The 21,296-nt window shown below is 40.9% G+C and overlaps 1 protein-coding gene across 1 annotated transcript; it reads right to left on the bottom strand.

The window, feature by feature from the left end:
• Window positions 1-1,075: 1,075 nt before the first annotated feature.
• Window positions 1,076-16,011, bottom strand: pus1 (pseudouridine synthase 1). The gene is made up of 6 exons (XM_060934989.1): window positions 15,776-16,011; window positions 15,474-15,700; window positions 6,658-6,795; window positions 5,156-5,258; window positions 4,397-5,082; window positions 1,076-1,294 (listed from the first exon to the last, which is right to left on the bottom strand). The coding sequence occupies exons 1-6, from the start codon at window positions 15,846-15,848 to the stop codon at window positions 1,262-1,264; spliced, it is 1,260 nt and encodes a 419-aa protein (XP_060790972.1). The 5' UTR covers window positions 15,849-16,011; the 3' UTR covers window positions 1,076-1,261.
• Window positions 16,012-21,296: the final 5,285 nt, after the last annotated feature.

The raw sequence follows: 21,296 nt of genomic DNA, 5'->3' as shown, positions 1-21,296 counted from the left end.
CTGCGGCCGGTCTGCGGCCAGTCTACGGCTCGAAAATCAGCACGTCACACGCGCGCCCTCCGTGCGTTTCTTGCACGTAGACCGGCCGTAGGAGCACGTACGGCCGGTTGTGACCGAGGCTTAAGGGCATCATAACTATCAGTTTAAAGTTGTGCATATTGTCAGTCAGGCCAAGAAAAAATAATTGTTTGTTTCCTATTACATCTTGAAAAAAAAATAGGGTAGGTAGGTAGGTCTTTTTATTTTATTTTTTTTTATCACACAAAATACCGGGTAGGTAGTTTTTTTTTTTTTAAATAAATTTTAGGTGTGGCATTATTTGTCACCTTTGTTGCCTCTACTTTTGCGTCCTTGTGTACTTTTAGTATTTTTGTTTTGATAGCTAACATTTTTTGAAACTCCGGCTTCCGTTTACATTCAAATGTCAGTGCCCGCAAGCCAAAATTGCTGAGCAGGCTTTCCAACGTGACTTCCATCGTGATATCGATACCGCCGTTAGCCTGGGCGCTGTGTGTATACTGTTTGCATGACTCGTCCAGCGGAGGATGATAATGTTCGTAGAGTTCTTTTACAGTTGAAAACTTATAAAATGAACTTATTGTCTTACAATCTTCCGTGTGGTCGCAACCGATCACGGTAATCGAGAACACTTCGTTGGCCGCCATGATGCCTAACGCTGTGTACAACACAAGCCGGAGTTTCCCGGAAAGAGGTCATGACGTCAGATTGAGGCCGTGAGAAATCAATGAGTGTTTCTTGTCCGATATATGCGTTTTAGAATTAGTCACTTGTCAGATCGACAATATTATGCAAATCGTCATGCAGATATATTTTTTTTCAAAATGTATTGTTGGTCGGCGAAAATACTTTTTTTTTTTAACATCTAACAAAAGTCTAGGGTCGGGGCATTTTTTAAACGGTCGGTCGGGTAACCGGAAACAAACAATTATTTTTTCTTGGCCTCATCATACACTCACCTCACAAAACACTGAAGTGTGTAATCGAGTGTCAGAAACCACACAAGCAGGTCTGTTTGAGATTATTTTAAATGAAATTGAGGTCACGGAGGCCAAACTTCTAATTTGACATTTAATATATATACACATTTCATATGAAAGAACACAAATATCAATAAAATCCGCAAATAAAATAAAAGGCTTATTTCAAAAGGGTCATGTTGAAAACACTGGAACACGAAATAAAAACAGGTTTGGGGGAGAAAACAAACAAAAAAATAAAGAAAAAATGATTTGCAGATGTGTCAGTCTGAAGCATTTCCATCATCATCTTCATCCTGGAAAAAATAAAAAAGAATATTCTCTTTTTAGAGAAAGGTTTGGTATGAGTTACAACACATTCATACAAGTCAGTAATACAAAGGTTTGCTTCCCTGATGATTTCTGGGCAAGATGGTCACTTCTTTTCTTTTTTAAATTTAGACAAAAAAATGTATTCAAGAATATTAAAAATGGGTGTCTCCTGAAACAAGAGGAGACCCATAATCTCAAACAAAGTTTAATAATAATGAATAAACCTGTAAACAGCTCAGACATTAAGTTGCTGCTGAGATAAAACCAATTCCTTGTCTTAAGGGTACGCAAACTTTTGCACACTCAAATTAAAACTCATTTAAAGCTATCTGTAAAGAATAAAACAATAACCTATAATTTTTTTTTTTCGTTCGGTTTAAAGTATTCCTCTGACACCACATCACACTGCCAACAATTACAATTTTACATTTTATCCGTTTATAGTTACATTTAATGGTGTGGAAGATCCGTGAGACACTTATCACTTACATTCTCACAACATATGCACTGTTATTCCCTCTCCAGTCTTAGGGTGTATTCAGACCAGGATAGTTCGATAGTTCACTTGCTTTGGTCCGAACCAAATGTTTTTTTTATTTTTTTATTTTGGTGCGGTTCGCTTTCACACTGTACATTTTAGTAAGCGGACCAAAATCTGTCAACAAAGCCACGCGCCCTGAGGCCGTTCAGCTATTGGTCAGAGACGACACGCGCACAAAGCGTTAAGTTCAAAAGTAGTCATGGAGGCTTTCCGTGCTGTTATTCTTTTTAATGTCATCAAAGCTATATGCTTTTTCCAGTTTTTACTGTTTTCACAATTGTACGATTACTATGCTGTTGTACAAGTAATTTATCAACGACGACGACAAAGGGCAAGGCGGCTACGGAGGATAGCGCTGATGAGCGCACATCATGTTGTGACAGTTCTGGCTCTTCACGCAATAGATGAATTTCTTTTTTGCGTCGCTAGTACCGCCACTTTTTGAAAGAATGTCCCTGATTTTAATGTAGGTCTGACGGAGTTTCTTCACTTTTAGCCGACATTGTTCTGGGGAGCGCGTGAACCCCTTCTTCATTTTCTCACTGAATACAGCAAACACGTCTGCATTTTTGTGTGTTCTCTCCAAAAGCTCAGATATGTGGACATCTGCCCATATATCCACAAGGGGACGCGTTTCTTCCTCGGCCCACGTTTGCCCCTACTCATTTTCTGTACTCTGTAGTCTAGCCTACCACTGGTCTGAATGACTGAACGACTGTTGTAAGGTTCCCTTGACAACCGAAACAGTGTTTGCACTTTGCGGTGGAGTGTCAAGACTCTGTTTCCCATAATGCTCGACAAACGACGGAAGCTCCCGAGGTACAAAAAAGCAAAACTGTCGGATTAGGTCCGGTCTGCTTTCACACCTCCAAAAGATCCGCACCAGGGTTCCTTTGGTCCGGACCGAGTCCGACCTTGCAGCTAGGTCAAATCTAGGTTAAAGACCAAGCTGTTCTCAGATGCTTTCTGTTAAATAATTAATATTTTTACATTTTTTATAATCTTTACTTTCTCTGCATGTTTTAAATTTACTTTAATTTTATTCTATTTTATTCCGCTGGTTTCTTTTTCTCCTTTTTTTCTTTTTGGCATTTTATTATTTTATTTCTACTATTGTTTAAGTCTTATTATTTTCTTTTAATTCTTTTAATTAATTGTTTTAGATTAAAAATAAAATTATTTTATGTAATTTTATTTCTCTATTGTTTACTGTTTTTGTTTTTGCTTCTGTAAAGCACATTGAACTGCCATTGTGTATGAAATGTGCTATATAAATAAACTTGCCTTGCCTTGCAGCTCGGTCTCGGTTCGCTTGTTTGGTCCGGACCAGAGTTCGGTGGTTTGTATTCAGACCAACCCAAAAGGTCCGGACCAAGGGAAATTTGGTTCGTTTGGTCCGGACCAAACAACGTAGGTGTGAATACGCCATTAAAGTTAATAAGACAAAAAAAAAAAAAAAAAGCAGCTGGTTTCCGAGAAACAGGAAACTACAAAGTCCTCTGTCTTGAAGACTTTCCCGTGGAGGAAAACCTACTGACTGTTACAAAGCACTGACATGAAAGACTCCTTTTATAAATGTGAAATAAATGTTAAATCTCCTCAAAGACAACGTCCCCATATCCATTATTGTATTTCTTTGTTACATAATCAGCCTTGGACTATGCAAAAAATCCACCATACAATTACCTGTGAACGAGTTGTTACTATAGAAACGATAACGAGCATATTAATATAAACATGTGATTTGAATTTCAGCCAGAACCACTGAAATTTACTAAGCACCTTCTAACCAATCAGATTCCAGAATTCAACAGCAGTGTGGTATAAGTCAGCTTCCGGCACTCGAGTGCTACTTAATATCATGCCAAGAAGAAACCAGAACGTCAAGGACGAAGCAGCTCATCTGGCCTGCCATCAAAACAACCGTGACGACCAAAACATCAAACAGAACTGAAATGTGACGATGTGAGAGAGGACCAACCTCCACGACTAACTGTTTACAACAGGAAAATCAACAAAAGGACTACATTTTGTTCCCCGACGGAAGATCGACCCAAAACATCCATCAGAACTGAAATCCATTGAGAACTGATGAAGGGAGGAGACACGATTTAACTGAAAACAAAGTTGTAAACAAACGGTTGACAACAGGAAAATCAACAAACAAAACGACCAAGTTTTGTTCCCTGAGCGAAGATCTACGCAAAACATAGATCAGAACTGAAATCAGATGAGAAATGAGAGAGGAGATACAATTCTAGTGAGAGGCCTGGAAAATTTGTTAATTTGACCTAATTAGTAACTCGTTAGCAAAAAATTCGACAAAACAACGACCGAGTCTTGTGCGGCATGATGAGTTTTTTCCAACAAAACAATCAGAACGGAAATCCGTGGAGAACTGACGGAGGAGATAGGATTTAACTGAATTGTGGACGACAGATGGACAACGGACGCCACGCCATGGCGATAACTCATCGGCCTTTTGGCCACATGAGCGAAATACGGACCAAATGGAATAAATATGAGTTTTTTTAAAAATGCACACCTTGCGTTCTTGCTTGCCGGTTGCCGTGGCAGTAAAGTCATGAATCGGCAGTGTACTCATCCAGCTGATCATGGACTTCTCCTGACACTCCGTCTCAACTATACTCGGGTAAATGTGCGCTTCTTTAAAGGCAGCTATAGCGTCCTCTTCTTGCTTCCACTCCAGGGTCTCATGAAGACCGTCTCCTCCAAAACGCTTGTTGTAGCGGTCAAAGTGCACACACTCCAACACCAGGCCGAGGCCGGGAGCCTTGGGCACGTCGACCTTCTCTTCGTCCCAGCTCCTTTCGATGATCTCCTCTTGTGCGTACCCCTTCACTACGGCGATCACCAAGCCGATCATCTTCCGGATCTGGTGCATCATGAAGCTCTGGCCTCGCACTGTGATCACGGCAAACTCCGCCCCCTGCCGGATGAACGGTTCTCCGCAGGACATTTGCGTGATGTAGCGCTTAGCGCTCGGGTCCCGAGGGCCCTTCTGTGAAGTGAAGTTGTGGAAATTATGCGTGCCTTTGTAGAGTGCAAAGAGCTTGTTAACCTTCTGAAGTGTCTCGGGGTCCAAGCGGAATGACGCGTCCTCTTGGTCAGTGTCTTTTTGAGAGAACGCAATAGTGGGAAGCATGTAGGAGTAGGTCCGGGCATCGCAGTTGTTTTTGGAGTTAAAGCCGCCTGTGACTCTCTTCAAACCTGTCAGAGGAGACTTTTTATTAAATCAGCATGCAAAGATGAGGAAAGAAAAAAATCTGAATCACGCTCTCACCTAGAACTCTAATCTGTGGTGGAAGGTGGGTGTTGATCTTTTCCAGAATGTTTTCAATCAACCACAGCTTTAGAGATACGACCTGGCCAGCTGCAGAAACGCCCTGTAAAATAAATCAGAACCAAAATATTTTATTCCTTTTATACGACTATTTGCAACTGATTACAATTTTTAACGGATTACAACATTCTGTGTGCAAAGTTTTCCATTCTGAAGATTCTTCCATGGCAGAAAACCTACCGATACTTAAACACGAACACTGCAGACTCCTTCCACAAATGTTCAACTAAATAAACAGCTCCCAATCGTTCAACAACATCAAACCTATATATCATGATCAGGGATCCCAGCAGTAATTGAAAAAAATAGAGGACTGTAAGAAACTATCAGCAGGGGTCACGGGGGCTGCAAGCCCCCTGAAGCTGTTGAGATTTTAACATTTAAAGATGCTATAGAACACATTTTTTACATAGATTTAACATAGAAAAGCAACAGAATTTAACAATAATGTGTATCTATTTGATGCCATATTTTGTAATCAATGACATAAGTGGCAAAAGAAAATTGTTATTTATAAAAATTAGATGAAAATGTAGCTTTGAAGAATATCTCATCTCATCTCATTATCTCTAGCCGCTTTATCCTTCTACAGGGTCGCAGGCAAGCTGGAGCCTATCCCAGCTGACTACGGGCGAAAGGCGGGGTACACCCTGGACAAGTCGCCAGGTCATCACAGGGCTGACACATAGACACAGACAACCATTCACACTCACATTCACACCTACGGTCAATTTAGAGTCACCAGTTAACCTAACCTGCATGTCTTTGGACTGTGGGGGAAACCGGAGCACCCGGAGGAAACCCACGCGGACACGGGGAGAACATGCAAACTCCACACAGAAAGGCCCTCGCCGGCCCCGGGGCTCGAACCCAGGACCTTCTTGCTGTGAGGCGACAGCGCTAACCACTACACCACCGTGCCGCCCGCTTTGAAGAATATACTTCTTCTAACCCGGACACTGTTCCGCTATCTCTTTTGTGGACGATATCTTTTTTCCACGACATATTGAATGAAGTTCAACGCATTAGAAACAAAAGCACAAACGGAGTTAAAACACATTTTCTAGCAAATGGGCGCAGCCATATTGTTTTCTCGTTCTATCGCGTACAGTCTCGCGGTATTTACATCAATTTAACTTCCGAGTGTTCCCGAATGTCAACGAGAACAAACGAAGCTGACAAAAACATCGCTAAACAAGCAAACCAAATCAGAACGTATTCTGCTGGTCATTTTACTTAAACAAACATTTTTAACGGATATACAAGAGATTTAAAAAAAAAAAACACCACCACTTTGGCTAGAAAAATAGCGGAATTCCGCTAAATAGCGGATGTCTGGGATCCCTGCATGATACATCTCGAGTCTCGCTGAAATATCTTCAGGTACCGCGATAGAAACTTTTGTTACATCAGATGGTTACAATACGATTTCCTGCTCTCACCTTGTCGGTCCTGGCACATCTCTGGAAAGACATCTTTTTCATATCATCGCCGTGGTTTTCGGGAATACACCCAGCTTTGATGAGCGCAGTGACCAGTTCATCTTCGATGGTTTTAAACTGGGAATTTCCAGAATTCCTCTAATAAAAACAGAAAGGGAATTTGTGTTCAAACAAACCAACAGTCAACATTTTCAATATGAGCAGTGCTGCTGACCTTACATCTCTTTCGCTAGATTTGGTGGCTTTTTGGACCCCTTTAGTAACAATTAAAAAAAATATATTAATGAATGTAGTGAATTTTGAATTACTCCATCTGTAAACGTTTTCATGTCTACTTCACTACTATTTGTAGTATAACTACTAGTACTTTCCCCAAAGCACAGATACACAGCTTTCTGCCACGCTGTGTGATGTCAGCACCATGCTGTCACTTGCGCGCACACACAAAAAAAAATTCAATACCATAACCAGACCTGTTTACCCCAAATTTGCCCTGTCAGTAGTCTTGCAGTATCTTGTCAGTAGTTTTGGTAAGCTGTCAGTAGGAATTTTACTGGGGTCCAATCTATGTATTGTATCGAAGACAAAAAGTAGAAAGCAGCCTATTAGATAATAGTACTCATTCAAGTTGAAAGTAAGTGATAGATTACATGAACAAAATTTTAAAAATTAAAATCGAGCACTGGTCTTATTTTTTCTGTCAAGTTAAGCACCTGTGAGAACCAAAAAGCAAACCCATGTAAGATTCTAGATCTGCTCCATAATCCTCATATTACCAAGCCTAGACTCTAAGGCAGACCTGGGCATTTTACGGCCCGCGGGCCGCATCCGGCCCTTTGGTTCATTCTGACCGGCCCGCGTAAGGTTAATGAGAAATTACAAAATAAACGTATTTTCTAATTTTACCTCATGCATGGACTGAATGCGCATTGCTTTTATTTTGAAGTTGTGTTCAACAAAAACGCAATGCGCGCGACATGAAAATGACATGAAATCCCACGAAACCTAATCCCGCGATAACTACTTCCGTAATTTGTCCAGACCAACCACAAACTTGCATGTCATCCTTCAAACGGTCCAGCCAATCACATAGTGTGACGTCACCAGCAGGCGCCGGAGCCAATCTCCGGCGAAAAGCAACAAATGAGGTGATTAGACTACAAATGTGGGCATCATTATTATAACATGATGTATCTTGCTTGATATTTGGAGTAGAAAGACAATATTGTGATGTCTTTATTGTGTTTTGGGGTGAATGTGACTGAAAAAAAAATGGTACAAACGTTCACATTTTGTTAACCATTGTTTTGGGAAATTTGATTGAATAAATGACATTTTTTGTAAGGCAACCTCGTTTTTTCCATACTCTTACCAGTCTTAGCAGCTTGTAAAAACAGTGTTATTTACTGCTTTATATAAAGAAATACAATTAATATTATGCAGAATTTAGTTCAGCCTTATGGTCCGGCCCTCCACAAAATTTTCTGTTTCTCATGTGGCCCCATGGAAAAAATAATTGCCCACCCCTGCTCTAAGGTCTGCTTGTTGACTCCTCATACATTTCATTATTTCAGTATCTCTGAAATAACCAGAAGACTAGCAGTAATACTTATTTAGGATGCTACAATAAGAAAAAATATTTCAGAGACCATACTATGCTCTAATAGGCGACTTAATACTTGATTGGCAGCTACACTGATCTCACACTCTTTACTAACAAATCACAAGTCATTGATACCTGGCAACTTGACAAAACAAGAAAAAAATGTCAACATCAAAAAAGTTTAATTTCAAGTTAACAAAGTTTGACATTGGTTAATAACTGAACATGCATTTATGGCAACTCAATTATGGCATTCAATGCAACGTACGGTAAACGTGGCTTAAATGTGATTAAACATGGCCGCGCCCATGACTATACGATCGATGTTCGATTCCCACAATAAATATGATTATAAAGTAAGTCATGAAACATTTGGCAACATTTCGGCCATAAATCGTAGTTTTTGGACAAGAATTCGTAGTCCGTATTTTGTTTTGAAAAATCGTAGGAACTACGGACAAATCGTAGGAGTAAACAGGTCTGCATAACCTATAAAAATACCAAAAGTTTCACATATAAATGTGAGGGTTTGGTGTGACAGCATTATGAACTTTTCAATTTGATGAACTGTTTGGACGTCCCTCAAGGAGTTTGTTATAACGGGGTTGCACTGTACGTAAATAGTTCATTTGTAGTGCCATGACCAGGGATGATAACGAGAATAAAACTACATACTTAATTTGTATTTATTATCTTCTACATGTTCACCCTTGCATTTTGTGCATTTTCTCTGCTGCTGTATCACGTTGTTGCGGATTTTCATCAACGTATTCTTGTTTGCACGTAATGTTGTAGCTAATTACGCATGAGGCTTTGAACCGGAAGTGGGTCATGTTGGAGGATATACACAAACTCGCTCGGCGCACATTTACTTTTGAAGGTATGCTCGAGAGGTCGTTACGCTCAAGAATTCCTTTTGTTTCTTCGCTATGCCAACTCTGAGCTGTAATTGGATGCGGGTGCAACTCTATTCGAGACAAGAGGACTTATACGTTCTCTAGAATTCCAGCAATTATAAATAATGAAAGATACAAAACAAGAGAGTTGTCCACAGAGCGCAGACGTCAATGGCTGTCCAACATAAACCGGGCTGATCTAAGCGACGAGAAAGCAAAAACTATACGAGTCTGCAGTGAACATTTTATCAATGGTATGTGCTGCGAACTAGTTATTAATGAAAGATTGCAATATATAAGAAATATTGGATTGTTTAATAGCCTGGTCGTGCAGAAACTCGCCACTGCCAAACGTAACAAAGCCGTGATCCGACAATCAAAAGCTTCTACGATTATTTCATTTTAAAAACAGCTGTATATAATTTTTGATGACGCTGCTTTTATTTTGCTTTTTCTTTCCATTCGGGAAACCAACTGATCTCGACAATTTTACAGATCCAGACTAGGCTCCAATAAAAAATATGGGCCACAACAAAATCAAAGATGGTACTAAAGTGGTGGCTCGAAATGTTAGAGTGCAGAAAGAAACGCAAAATTATTGAAGAATCTTCCCAAACGATCACCGAGTCAACTGAACAAGATTCATGTCAATCCACTACCTCAAATACGGCAGCCTCCTCGCCCAGTGAGTGCTCTTTTATAACTAAATACGTTATATACTGGGGTGGCATGGTGGTGTAGTGGTTAGCGCTGTCGCCTCACAGCAAGAAGGTCCGGGTTCGAGCCTTGTGGCCGGCGAGGGCCTTTCTGTGCGGAGTTTGCATGTTCTCCCCGTGTCCACGTGGGTTTCCTCCGGGTGCTCCGGTTTCCCCCACAGTCCAAAGACATGCAGGTTAGGTTAACTGGTGACTCTAAATTGACCGTAGGTGTGAATGCGAGTGTGAATGGTTGTCTGTGTCTATTAGAGCATGACATTTGTCGGGAATTCCCGCGGGTCACGTGAATCCCGTGGGATTCCCACGGGATGGGAATCAAAATTTTATTCATCCCGTGATTGGGATGGGACGGGAATAAAAATTCAACGGGAGCGGACAGGAGCGGAAACGTCGTTTTTACAGCGGACGGGAGTGGGAACGTCGTTTTTACAGTCCTCTTTCAATGAACCAAAAACAGTCTAAAGAACTACACTTCCAACAATGCTTTAACTTCCGCTACCGGAACTTGCATGCTGTAAAGGCGGCACGAAATCAAATGAAGAACACGAGATGCAACCAAAGTCGGTCTCTGATGCAACGGAGAAAAAATGAAGAGTGACCTGCAAAGTAAGGTGAAAAACAAAGACACCTCAGGACAACTCATAGGTACAAGGCATACCTCCCTTGACCCAGAGAATGTTAATGCACTTCTGTTTCTTCACAGCAACATGTAATGGCATTAAGTAAGTTTTTTACACATACACTTGCACATATAGTAAATATAGGGTGTTCCGAAAAAATGCATACACACTTTAAATCACTGTAATGTTGGTCTTTAATAAAATGTACATAATATTCAAAGTTTAATTTACAGACATCATTTTATTGTTTTGTCACCACCTATTCTCAAACTGATGTTTAAAGTTTGTTATGAGACCTGCAAGAGTCACTGAAGGTCAGTGCAGTAATTCCAAGAGAATTGTGATTTCATGTACTCAGCAGTGCCTTGACCAGACTGAATGTCAGTTTTTGAGAATAAGTGATGACAAAATACTAAATTAAGGTCTGTACATTCTAAACACCTACTTTACAATGATTTAAAGTGTGTTTACATTTTTTGGGACACCCTGTACATAATGTGCTATATACACTGAGTGCAGAATTATTAGGCAAGTGAGTATTTTGACCACAACATCCTTTTAATGCATGTTGTCCCACTCCAAGCTGTTTAGGCTTGAAAGCCTACTACCAATTAAGTATATCAGGTGCTGTGCATCTGTGTAATGAGAGGGGGTGTGGTCTAATGACATCAACACCCTATATCAGGTGTGCATAATTATTAGGCAACCTCTTTTCCTCTGGCAAAATGGGTCAGAAGAGAGATCTGACAGACTTTGAAAAGTATAAAATTGTGAGATGTCTTGCAGACGGATGCAGCACTCTTGAAATTGCGAAGATGTTGAAACGTGATCACCGAACAATCAAGCATTTCATTGCAAATAGTCAACAGGGTCGAAAGAAGCATGTGGGGAAAAAAAAGGCGCAAAATAACTGCACATGATCTGCGGAAAATCAAGCGTGAAGCTAACAAGCAGCCATTAGCATCCAGTTCTGCCATATTCCAGAGTTACAACATTCCTGGAGTGTCAAAGAGTACAAGGTGTGCAATACTGAGGGACATGGCCAAGGTAAGGAAGGCTGAAAAACGACCACCACTGAGTAAGGCACACAAGATAAAACGTCAAGACTGGGCCAAGAAATATCTTAAGACTGATTTTTCTAAGGTGCTGTGGTCTGATGAGATGAGAGTGACTCTTGATGGGCCAGATGAATGGGCCTGTGGCTGGATCAGTAATGGGCACAGAGCTCCACTCCGACTCGGACACCAGCAAGGTGGAGGTGGAGTACTGCTATGGGCTGGTATCATCAAAGACGAGCTTGTTGGACCTTTTCGAGTTGAGGATGGACTCAAACTCAACTCCCAGACCTACTGCCAGTTCCTGGAAGAAACCTTCAAGCAGTGGTATAGGAAAAAGTCAGCATCTTTCAAGAAGAACATGATTTTCATGCAGGATAACGCTCCATCTCATGCGTCCAAATACTCCACTGCGTGGCTAGCCAGTAAAGGTCTGAAAGGTGAAAAAAATAATGACATGGCCCCCTTGTTCACCTGACCGAAACCCCATAGAGAACCTGTGGTCCATTATAAAACGTGAGGTCTACAAAGAGGGAAAACAGTACACCTCTCTGAACAGCGTCTGGGAGGCCGTGGTTGCTGCTGCACACAATGTTGGTCGTGAACAGATAAAGAAATTGACAGAATCTATGGATGGAAGGCTTTTGAGTGTCCTCATGAAGAAGGGTGGCTATATTGGTCACTGATTTGTTTTTGTTTTGTGTTTGAATGTCAGATATGTTTATTTGCAAATCTGGAGTTGTCATATCAGTGTACCTGGTGAAAATAAATAAGTGAAATGGCTACACATTTGGTTTTTATTAAGTTGCCTAATAATTCTGCACAGTGAAAGTTACCTGAACACATACATATTCTCCTAAAATGGCCAAAACTAAAAACACCCCACTCTAACTTCCATACATATTCAGCTTTGATATTTATGAGTCTTTTTGTTTGATTGAGAACATAGTTGTTGTTCAATAATAAAACTAATCCTCAAAAATACAACTTGCCTAATAATTCTGCACTCCGTGTATATATATATGAGTGATTCCACGCTTATGGGTACTGAAATGGGGACATGAACTTATTTTTAAAAATTCACCTAAAACCATTTCTTTTTTTACCATCAGGTCACAAAACATGTAATCTTTAATGAATGATATGTTAAAAGATAACTTTAATTTTCTGAGATGTAATAAAAACATATTTATATGCCAAAGTCAGAACGTAACAGAAGTGTTGTGGACATATATATTCTCAATTTTAACAATGTAGAATTACTTTTTGAAACATAGGAAGGTGATGTTTTAGCAAATATAATTAATAAACATGTGTAGTAGAATAAACATACACATTCTTTCAATAAGATTAACATGGTATATAGCTAGATTGTAATTAATTTGTAACAGACGCGAGATGGACAATCGTAACAGAAGTAATGTAACAGACATCATTTTGGAACTCATAGGCTTGACTTTGGCATATAAATATGTTTTTATTACATCTCAGAAAATTAAAGTTATCTTTTAACATATCATTCATTAAAGATTACATGTTTTGTGACCTGATGGTAAAAAAAGAAATGGTTTTAGGTGAATTTTTAAAAATAAGTTCATGTCCCCATTTCAGTACCCATAAGCGTGGAATCACTCATATATATATATATATATATATATATATATATATATATATATATATATATATATTTTTTTTTTTTTTTTTTTTTACTTTTGTTGTGGTTGTACCATTTGATGTTTTCAGGGGCAAAGTCAAATTCAGTTTTGTCAATTTCTTCACATGCCCTGTTCATAAAAAGGAAGTTTCTCAGTTATCCTATGCGTAGACAGACATTAAAGGGCAGGACAACATATCAATAGTGATGGGCGCTTATTTTTTGTTTGTGACCTATCCTAGGTGTAACAACCAGTGTCTTAAAAATGGTTAAAAATCTATTTGAAATTGACTGAAAGAAATAAAAAAATACACATTTTGCAAACCTGATCAAAGTTAAGTGATGTGATTCTTTAGGTTCACACATGTTAGAATTCATTGGGCAAAAAGTTGTCACTTTGCACTTTTTTATTACACCAATCTAAGATTGGTACTTCAATGTTAATGCTTTAAGGGAACCAAATAAAAATGCTACATTTTTGCAACATGTTGGGATTAATTTAATTAAGATGGACATAAATAGATACGGTGTGACCAATGTACTGTGTTGGTTTAACTGGCCTCCATCTCAAACGACTACAGGTATTTACATTGCATTATTACATTACACTAAGCTGATGCTTTTTTTATCCAAAGCAACTTAGTTACTACAGGGTATTGATTACAACCTGGAGCAATGTGGGGTTAAGTGCTTTGCTCAAGGGCACTTAAGCCATGGTAAGGGCAGGATTTGAACCAGCAACCCTCTGATCTAAAGACCAACTCCCTAGCCCACGGCTGCCTATTTTTGTTTGGATATGTAACCATGGATTACACCCATGATAAACTGATGAAACTGGATGAAAAAAATCTAAAAACAAAAACCATTAACTGTCTGAATGACTTATTAAAAAAAAAAAAACGGGAGTGGGAGTCATTTTGAGTGGGAGCGGGATTGGGATTGGGAATCATTCTACAGGAGTGGGACGGGATTTGTCTTTTTACGCCGCCACGGGATTGGGACGGGATGGGATTTTTTTCTCTGGGAGCAGGATGGGATGGGAGTGAAAATCCACTCCCTTGTCATGCTCTAGTGTCTATACAGATGGGGTACACTTGTCCAGGGTGTACCCCGCCTTTCACCCATAGTCAGCTGGGATAGGCTCCAGCTTGCCCGTGACCCTGTAGAACAGGATAAAGCAGCTAGAGATAATGAGATGAGATGTTATATACCTATCTTTTAGCAGTCAAAATTATTGTTTTTCAAATAGATCTGAGAAATAACGATAAGCTTCTAAATGTAACTCCTCTTTACCTTCCAGTCTGTACTCTTACCACTGTATATATTTTATGTCCTCTGACATGGCGGTGGTCAATTACGTAAGCAGTTTTGGTCACGTGGTTGCAAACAAAGAATTCGGATCAACATATTTGCCGCTTTTCCACTACCAACACGGCTGAGTTGGGCTGAGCCGTGCCGTGCTGAGTTGGGCTGAGTCGAGCTGAGCGGGGCTGTTGGAGTTGCATTTCGACTACAACCGCGCTGAACCGTGCTGGCTGGAAGTGGGTGGACACATTGGGTGGAGTTAGCGAAAGTGGGTGGACGTCACGTGATGTCGTTAGGTGGCGCAAACAGTGACATCAGTGACCTTTTAAGCGGTAGTCTCACGACCCGGATAGTAAACAATAAACATGGAGGACACGGAGTCGTTAGTGTTGCTGGTCTTGGTGCTGTGGCTTGTCGTCACCGACAACGCCAACAGATACTGGCAAGAGCGTATAGATGAGGCGAGGCGCATAAGGCTTCAGAAATTCTCGTAATTCTTCTTCTTCCGGGTTTATAGATCCCAGCGTGCTCGCGGGGCATGTGAGGACACTCCTCCTCACCAATCAGTGCACAGGGGAGTGTCTCCTCACGCCCCTAGCCCCACTCGGCTCGGTTCGGCTCGCTTCAGCCCTACTCCAAAACCGTGCGAGTTTTGGAGTAGGGCTGAAGCGAGCTGAGTCGTGCTGCTCTGAGGTAGTCGAAACGCGAGCCGTGTCGGGCTGAAGTGAGCTGAAAAAGGGTAGTGGAAAAGGGCCATTTGGTTCCTGAATGTTCAGACACCTTGCATTAGTTTATTTTTTACAGGAGATTTTCCTTCTTCATATTCCGATATGCAAATGAGCGTGGTGATGTAACTGGTATGCAAATGAATGTATGACGTCATCTGGTGCGTTCAAGCAACGTTGTAAGCCTGTATTAGCTACTTTCCCCTTAAAAGAGCTGGAAACACTAAACATGAGCAACTGACCTGCATTCCGTAGTATCCTTTGCCCGAATAGGCCATGAGGAGGACAACTTTTCTTTTCGGGAATCTTTTCTCCTCGTCTGTTTTTAGCTTTTTAGCTTCATTCTCCACCTCAGTGTTTTCTGAAGCTCTTTTCAGCTTATTAATGTTGCTGTGATTCTGACTTTCTTCTCCAGACATCTTCCTGGCTTGCACACAAAGTCCACAAAACCTTTCAATCCTGCACCAAGCTATAAAAACACACACAGATAATAAATAAAGGCTGAAATGTAAATGAGATGTTAAATGCAATGTTAAAAACTCACCTTTGGGTTGAACAACCGACTTCAAATTCTGACCGCTGCTGAAAACACTGAGACGCTGACAGAATTTCAGCATATCACGGTTTTTTTCCCTAATAATTTAATCAACTTGAGAACTTCATTTTAAGGCTAATTTTTTTTCTTTTTTTAAAATATCTTTAAACGACTATTTTGTATTTTAGCCGGATATGTTCCGGGACGCCTTCCTGTTCTCCATGAACACACGCGCACATGGAGCAGTGCACTCTAACCTCTCGGAAAGTATCGCGAGAACTCCGTGTGAGGACAGGAGTCTGCAAAGTGAATGTCAGTGTCTTTACCAGACAAAATGTATTTTGTGAAAAATAAACAAAAAAATTAATAATACAAACAGAAAGAGCTGTATTCGTGGTTCTTAATCTCCGTATGCTTTTGGTAAAACGTGTCGAATTCAACTTGCTCCCCATATTTTTAACATTAAAAGACTGCAGTACTTTTCCATTTAACACCTCATTTTTCATGAGTCATCCATTCTAGATTATAGAACCGGAAATTGACATTTTAGTTCACATTCATCACTATATATAAAATCAGAAGTGGGCGGCACGCTGGTGTAGTGCTTAGCGCTGTCGCCTCACAGCAAGAAGGTCCTGGGTTCGAGCCCCGGGGCCGGCGAGGGCCTTTCTGTGTGGAGTTTGCATGTTCTCCCCGTGTCCGCGTGGGTTTCCTCCGGGTGCTCCGGTTTCCCCCACAGTCCAAAGACATGCAGGTTAGGTTAACTGGTGACTCTAAATTGACCGTAGGTGTGAATGGGAGTGTGAATGGTTGTCTGTGTCTATGTGTCAGCCCTGTGATGACCTGGCGACTTGTCCAGGGTGTACCCCGCCTTTCGCCCGTAGTCAGCTGGGATAGGCTCCAGCTTGCCTGCGACCCTGTAGAACAGGATAAAGCGGCTACAGATAATGAGATGAGATATATAAAATCAGCACTGGGCGGCACGGTGGTGTAGTGGTTAGCGCTGTCGCCTCACAGCAAGAAGGTGTTCCTCTTGGGTTCGAGCCCAGTGGCCAACGAGGGCCTTTCTGTGTGAAGTTTGCATGTTCTCCCCGTGTCTGCGTGGGTTTCCTCCAGGTGCTCCGGTTTCCACCACAGTCCAAAGACATGCAGGTTAGGCTAATTGGTGGCTCTAAATTGACCGTAGGTGTGAGTGTGAATGGTTGTTTGTCTCTATGTGTCAGCCCTGTGATGACCTGGCGACTTGTCCAGGGTGTACCCCGACTCTCACCGATAGTCAGCTGGGATAGGCTCCAGCTTGCCTGTGACCCTGTAGAACACTATAAGCGGCTACAGAATGGATGGATCGATGGATGTCATTGCAGACAGAATGAACCCAAGATATTTCATGTCTTGTCTGGTCAACTTAATTTCATTCATTCCTCTGTCTCAGGTCTGTGACTCATCCCCAGAAAACTTGGGACGGGGCAATTTGGGCTAGAAATGAGGTAAAACGGGGGCGTCGTGGTTCAGGTGGATAAAGCGCCATACCATAAATCCGGGGACCCGGGTTCGATTCCGGCCCGAGGTCATTTCCCGATCCCTCCTCGTCTCTCTCTCCCACTCATTTCCTGTCTCTACACTGTCCTATCCAATAATAAAGGTGAAAAAAGCCTAAAAAAAAAAAATGAGGTAAAACCATTAAATGTGTTTGGAAAAAGGTTATGCCAACAGGCAAATGTGATTTGGTACAAAATCTGTATCCAGGAAAGGCCTAGTTTTTGAAGAGTAAAGATAGGCCAAGGATCTCCAGTTTGTCAACAAATGCACAAAAAATTATTGAAATATTTAAAAACAATGTTCCTCAAAGAAAGATAGGAAGTGATTTGGATATTTCAACTCTACGGTACATAATGTCATCTCCAGTCCTTCAGATGGCACTGCATCAAGAACCATCATTCATCTATAGCTGATAGAACCACATGGGCTCGGGATTACTTTGGCAAACCTTTGTCAAGCATTATAATATGGAGTTACATCCACAAATGGCACTTATTAAAACTTTACTGTGCAAAAAGAAAGCTTTATATTAACTGTGTTCAAAAGCACCGTCGATTTCTCTAGGCTCAGAGGCATCTGGGATGGACCATCACACAGTGGAAATGCGTCTTGTGATCAGACAAATCAGTATTCCAGGTCTTTTTTGTAAGAAATGGACACCTTGTGCTCTGGATCACTGACAAAAAGGACCATCCAGACTGTTACCAGCAACAAGTCCAAAAGTCAGGGTCTGTCATGGTATGGGGTTGTGTCAGTGCCCTTTGCAAAGGTAACTTACACTTCTGTGATGGAAGGTTTAATGCAGAAAAGTACACTGAGATTTTGGAGCAACATATTCTGGCTTCAAGATGATGTCTTTTCCAGGGAGATCTCAACAACACAATGCAAAACCACATTCTGCACACATTACAAAGGCATGGCTGTGGAAGAAGAGGGTGCCTGTCCCCTCTGTCCCCATTAGAGAATGTGTGGTGAATGATGAAATGAAAAATATGACAATGACAACCCTGTACTGTTGCACACCTTATTTGCAGGAAAAATGGGACAAAATAACACCCGAAACACTTCATCACTTGGTGTATTCAGTCTCTAAACATCTTTCAAGTGTTGTGAGAAGGAATGGCAACATTATAAAGTGGTAAATGCTTTACTGTTCCAACTTTTTTGAAAATGGAAAAAAAGGAAAAACAATAAAATTCCTGAGGTAAAACATCAAATAATGTGCTGCTGCCATTTTTAATCCAATGCAGGTAAAAGATTATTTACAAATCATTATTTTCAGTTTTAGTTTCAATTTCAGCATGCTATCTATCTATCTATCTATCTATCTATCTATCTATAGTGGTGCTTGAAAGTTTGTGAACCCTTTAGAATTTTCTATATTTCTGGATAAATATGACCTTTCTCCAAACATAATGCTTCTCATTTAAACCAAAAAGTTCTATTTTGGTCTCATCCATCCACAAAACATTTTTCCAATAGTCTTCTGGCTTGTCCATGTGATCTTTAGCAAACTGCAGATGAGCAGCAATGTTCCTTTTGGAGAGCAGTGGCTTTCTCCTTGCAACTCTGCCATGCACACCATTGTTGTTCAGTGTTCTCTTGATGGTGGACTCATGAACATTAACATTAGCCAATGTGAGAGAGGCCTTCAGTTGCTTAGAAGTTCCCCTGGGGTCCTTTGTGACCTCGCCGACTATTACACGCCTTGCTCTTGGAGTGATCTTTGTTGGTCGACCACTCCTGGGGAGGGTAACAATGGTCTTGAATTTCCTGCATTTGTACACAATCTGTCTGACTGTCGATTGGTGGAGTCCAAACTCTTTAGAGATGGTTTTGTGACCTTTTCCAGCCTGATGAGCATCAACAAAGCTTTTTCTGAGGTTCTCAGAAATCTCCTTTGTTCATGCCATGATACACTTCCACAAACGTGTGTTGTGAAGATCAGACTTTGATAGATCCCTGTTCTTTAAATAAAACAGGGTGCCCACTCACACCTGATTGTCATCCCATTGATTGAAAACACCTGACTCTAATTTCACCTTCAAATTAACTGCTAATCCTAGAGGTTCACATACTTTTTCCACTCACAGATATGTAATATTGGATCATTTCCCTCAATAAATAAATGACCAAGTATAATATTTTTGTCTCATATTTTTAACTGGGTTCTCTTTATCTACTTTCAGGACTTGTGTGAAAATCTGATGCTATTTTAGGTCATATTTATGCAGAAATATAGAAAATTCTAAAGGGTTCACAAACTTTCAAGCACCACTCTATCTATCTATCATTTTTACACACACCCCGATCAGCCATAACATTAAAACCAGCTGCTTAATATTGTGTCAGTCTCATTTGTGCCAAAACAGCTTTGACCTGTCGAGATATGGACTGCACAAGACCTCTGTACTGTGATGTAATGTGGTATCTGGCACCAAGACATTACCAGCAGATCCTTTATGTCCCGTAAGTTGTGAGGTAGGGCCTCCATGCCTCGGATTTGTTTGTCAAGCACATCCCACAGACGATCAGATTAAGATCTGGGAAATTTGGAGGCCAAGTCAACACTTTGAACCTCTTTGCCATGTTCCTCAAACCATTCCTGAACAATTATCCTACCATTAGGCCACTGTCATTAGGGAATACTGTTGCTATGAAGGGGGGGAACTTGGTCTGCAACAATATTTAGGTTGGTGGTACATATCAAAGTAACATCCATATGAATGCCAGGACCCAAGGTTTCCCAGCACATTTCCTAGAGTATCACACTGCTTCTGCCAGCTTGCCTTTTCCCCATAATTCATGCTGGTGCGGTAGTTTACCCAAGTAAGTGATGCATATGCACCCGCTTGTACTCACGATATTTAAAAAAAAAAGTGATTAATCAGACCAGGCCACCTTCTTCCATGGTCCAATTCTGATGCACTGTGTGTTCTGACACCTTCCTATCATACCCAGTATGAACTTTTTCAGCAATTTGTGCTCCAGTAGCGCAGACCAGTCGCCAGTTCACTGGTTATCCTTCCCTGGACCACACTTGGTAGATGCTAACCACTGCATACCAGGAATACCCACAAGACCTACCATTTTGAAGATGCTGACCCAGTTGTCTAGCCCTCAGAATTTAGCTCTGGTCAGAGTTGTTCTTTATGTTTGCCCATTTTTCCTGCTTCCAAAACATCAACTTTGAGAACTGACTGTTCACTTACTTCTCACCGACTTACACTTAATATATCCCATCCCTTGACAGGTGCCATTGTAATGAAATAATCATTATATTACATTTATATTATCCATGTCACCCATCCGTGGTTTTAATGTTACAGCTGACCAGGATATATAAGTATTCTGTCTTTATCGTATCATTAATATGGATACTCACCAGTCACATTTTTTTGTACTTGCTAATTCTATGGCAAAAACCTAAATCATGTTACTTTTTTAAGAAGAACTTTATTCATCACACGTACACTTGTGAAATTCTTCTCCGCATTTGACTCATCTGAAAACAGTGAACACGCACACATACCCAGAGCAGTGGGCAGCCATGCTAACAGCGCCCAGGGAGCAGTTGGTGGTTAGGCGCCTCACTCAAGGGCACCTCAGCCCAAGGCCACCTCATGTTAACTGTGGAGGAAACCCACGCAGACATGGGGAGAACATGCAAACTCCACCCAGAAAGGTCCCTGTCGGTTGCTGGGCTCGAACCCAGAACCTTCTTGCTATGAGATGACAGTGCTCACCATTACACCAGCGTACTGCCCAAGAGCAAAATGCAGCCATTATCAGCAGAGAAACCTCGTAAAAATGATATATTGCTATTTTGGATGGGTTAATACATCTTTCCAGTGGTTAAATCATCTGTCAACTACATGTTTTCTTGATGCACTCGTTTTCAAAGCTGACCACTACTTTAAAACGCAAGCACTCTGATTGACCAAAACAGAAAAAGCACACAAAAGCAAAGCTGAAACATTTTAATCAGGTT

This window comes from Neoarius graeffei, chromosome 12 (assembly GCF_027579695.1).
Source record: "Neoarius graeffei isolate fNeoGra1 chromosome 12, fNeoGra1.pri, whole genome shotgun sequence".
NCBI classification, from domain to species: Eukaryota; Metazoa; Chordata; class Actinopteri; order Siluriformes; family Ariidae; genus Neoarius; species Neoarius graeffei.
The sequence above is the reverse complement of the archived record's forward strand: the minus strand, read 5'-3'. Positions and strand labels throughout refer to the sequence as shown.

What these genes read in the sequence shown, in the direction of transcription:
- pus1 (XM_060934989.1), bottom strand. Translation starts at nt 15,848, where the DNA reads ATGCTGAAATTCTGTCAGCGTCTCAGTGTTTTCAGCAGCGGTCAGAAT. An exon ending in ACCACAGATTAGAGTTCTAG is followed by an intron (nt 5,083 to 5,155) that starts GTGAGAGCGTGA and finishes CTCCTCTGACAG; the next exon opens with GTTTGAAGAGAGTCACAGGC. An exon ending in CCGGCAAGCAAGAACGCAAG is followed by an intron (nt 1,295 to 4,396) that starts GTGTGCATTTTT and finishes TATTTTTTCCAG; the next exon opens with GATGAAGATGATGATGGAAA.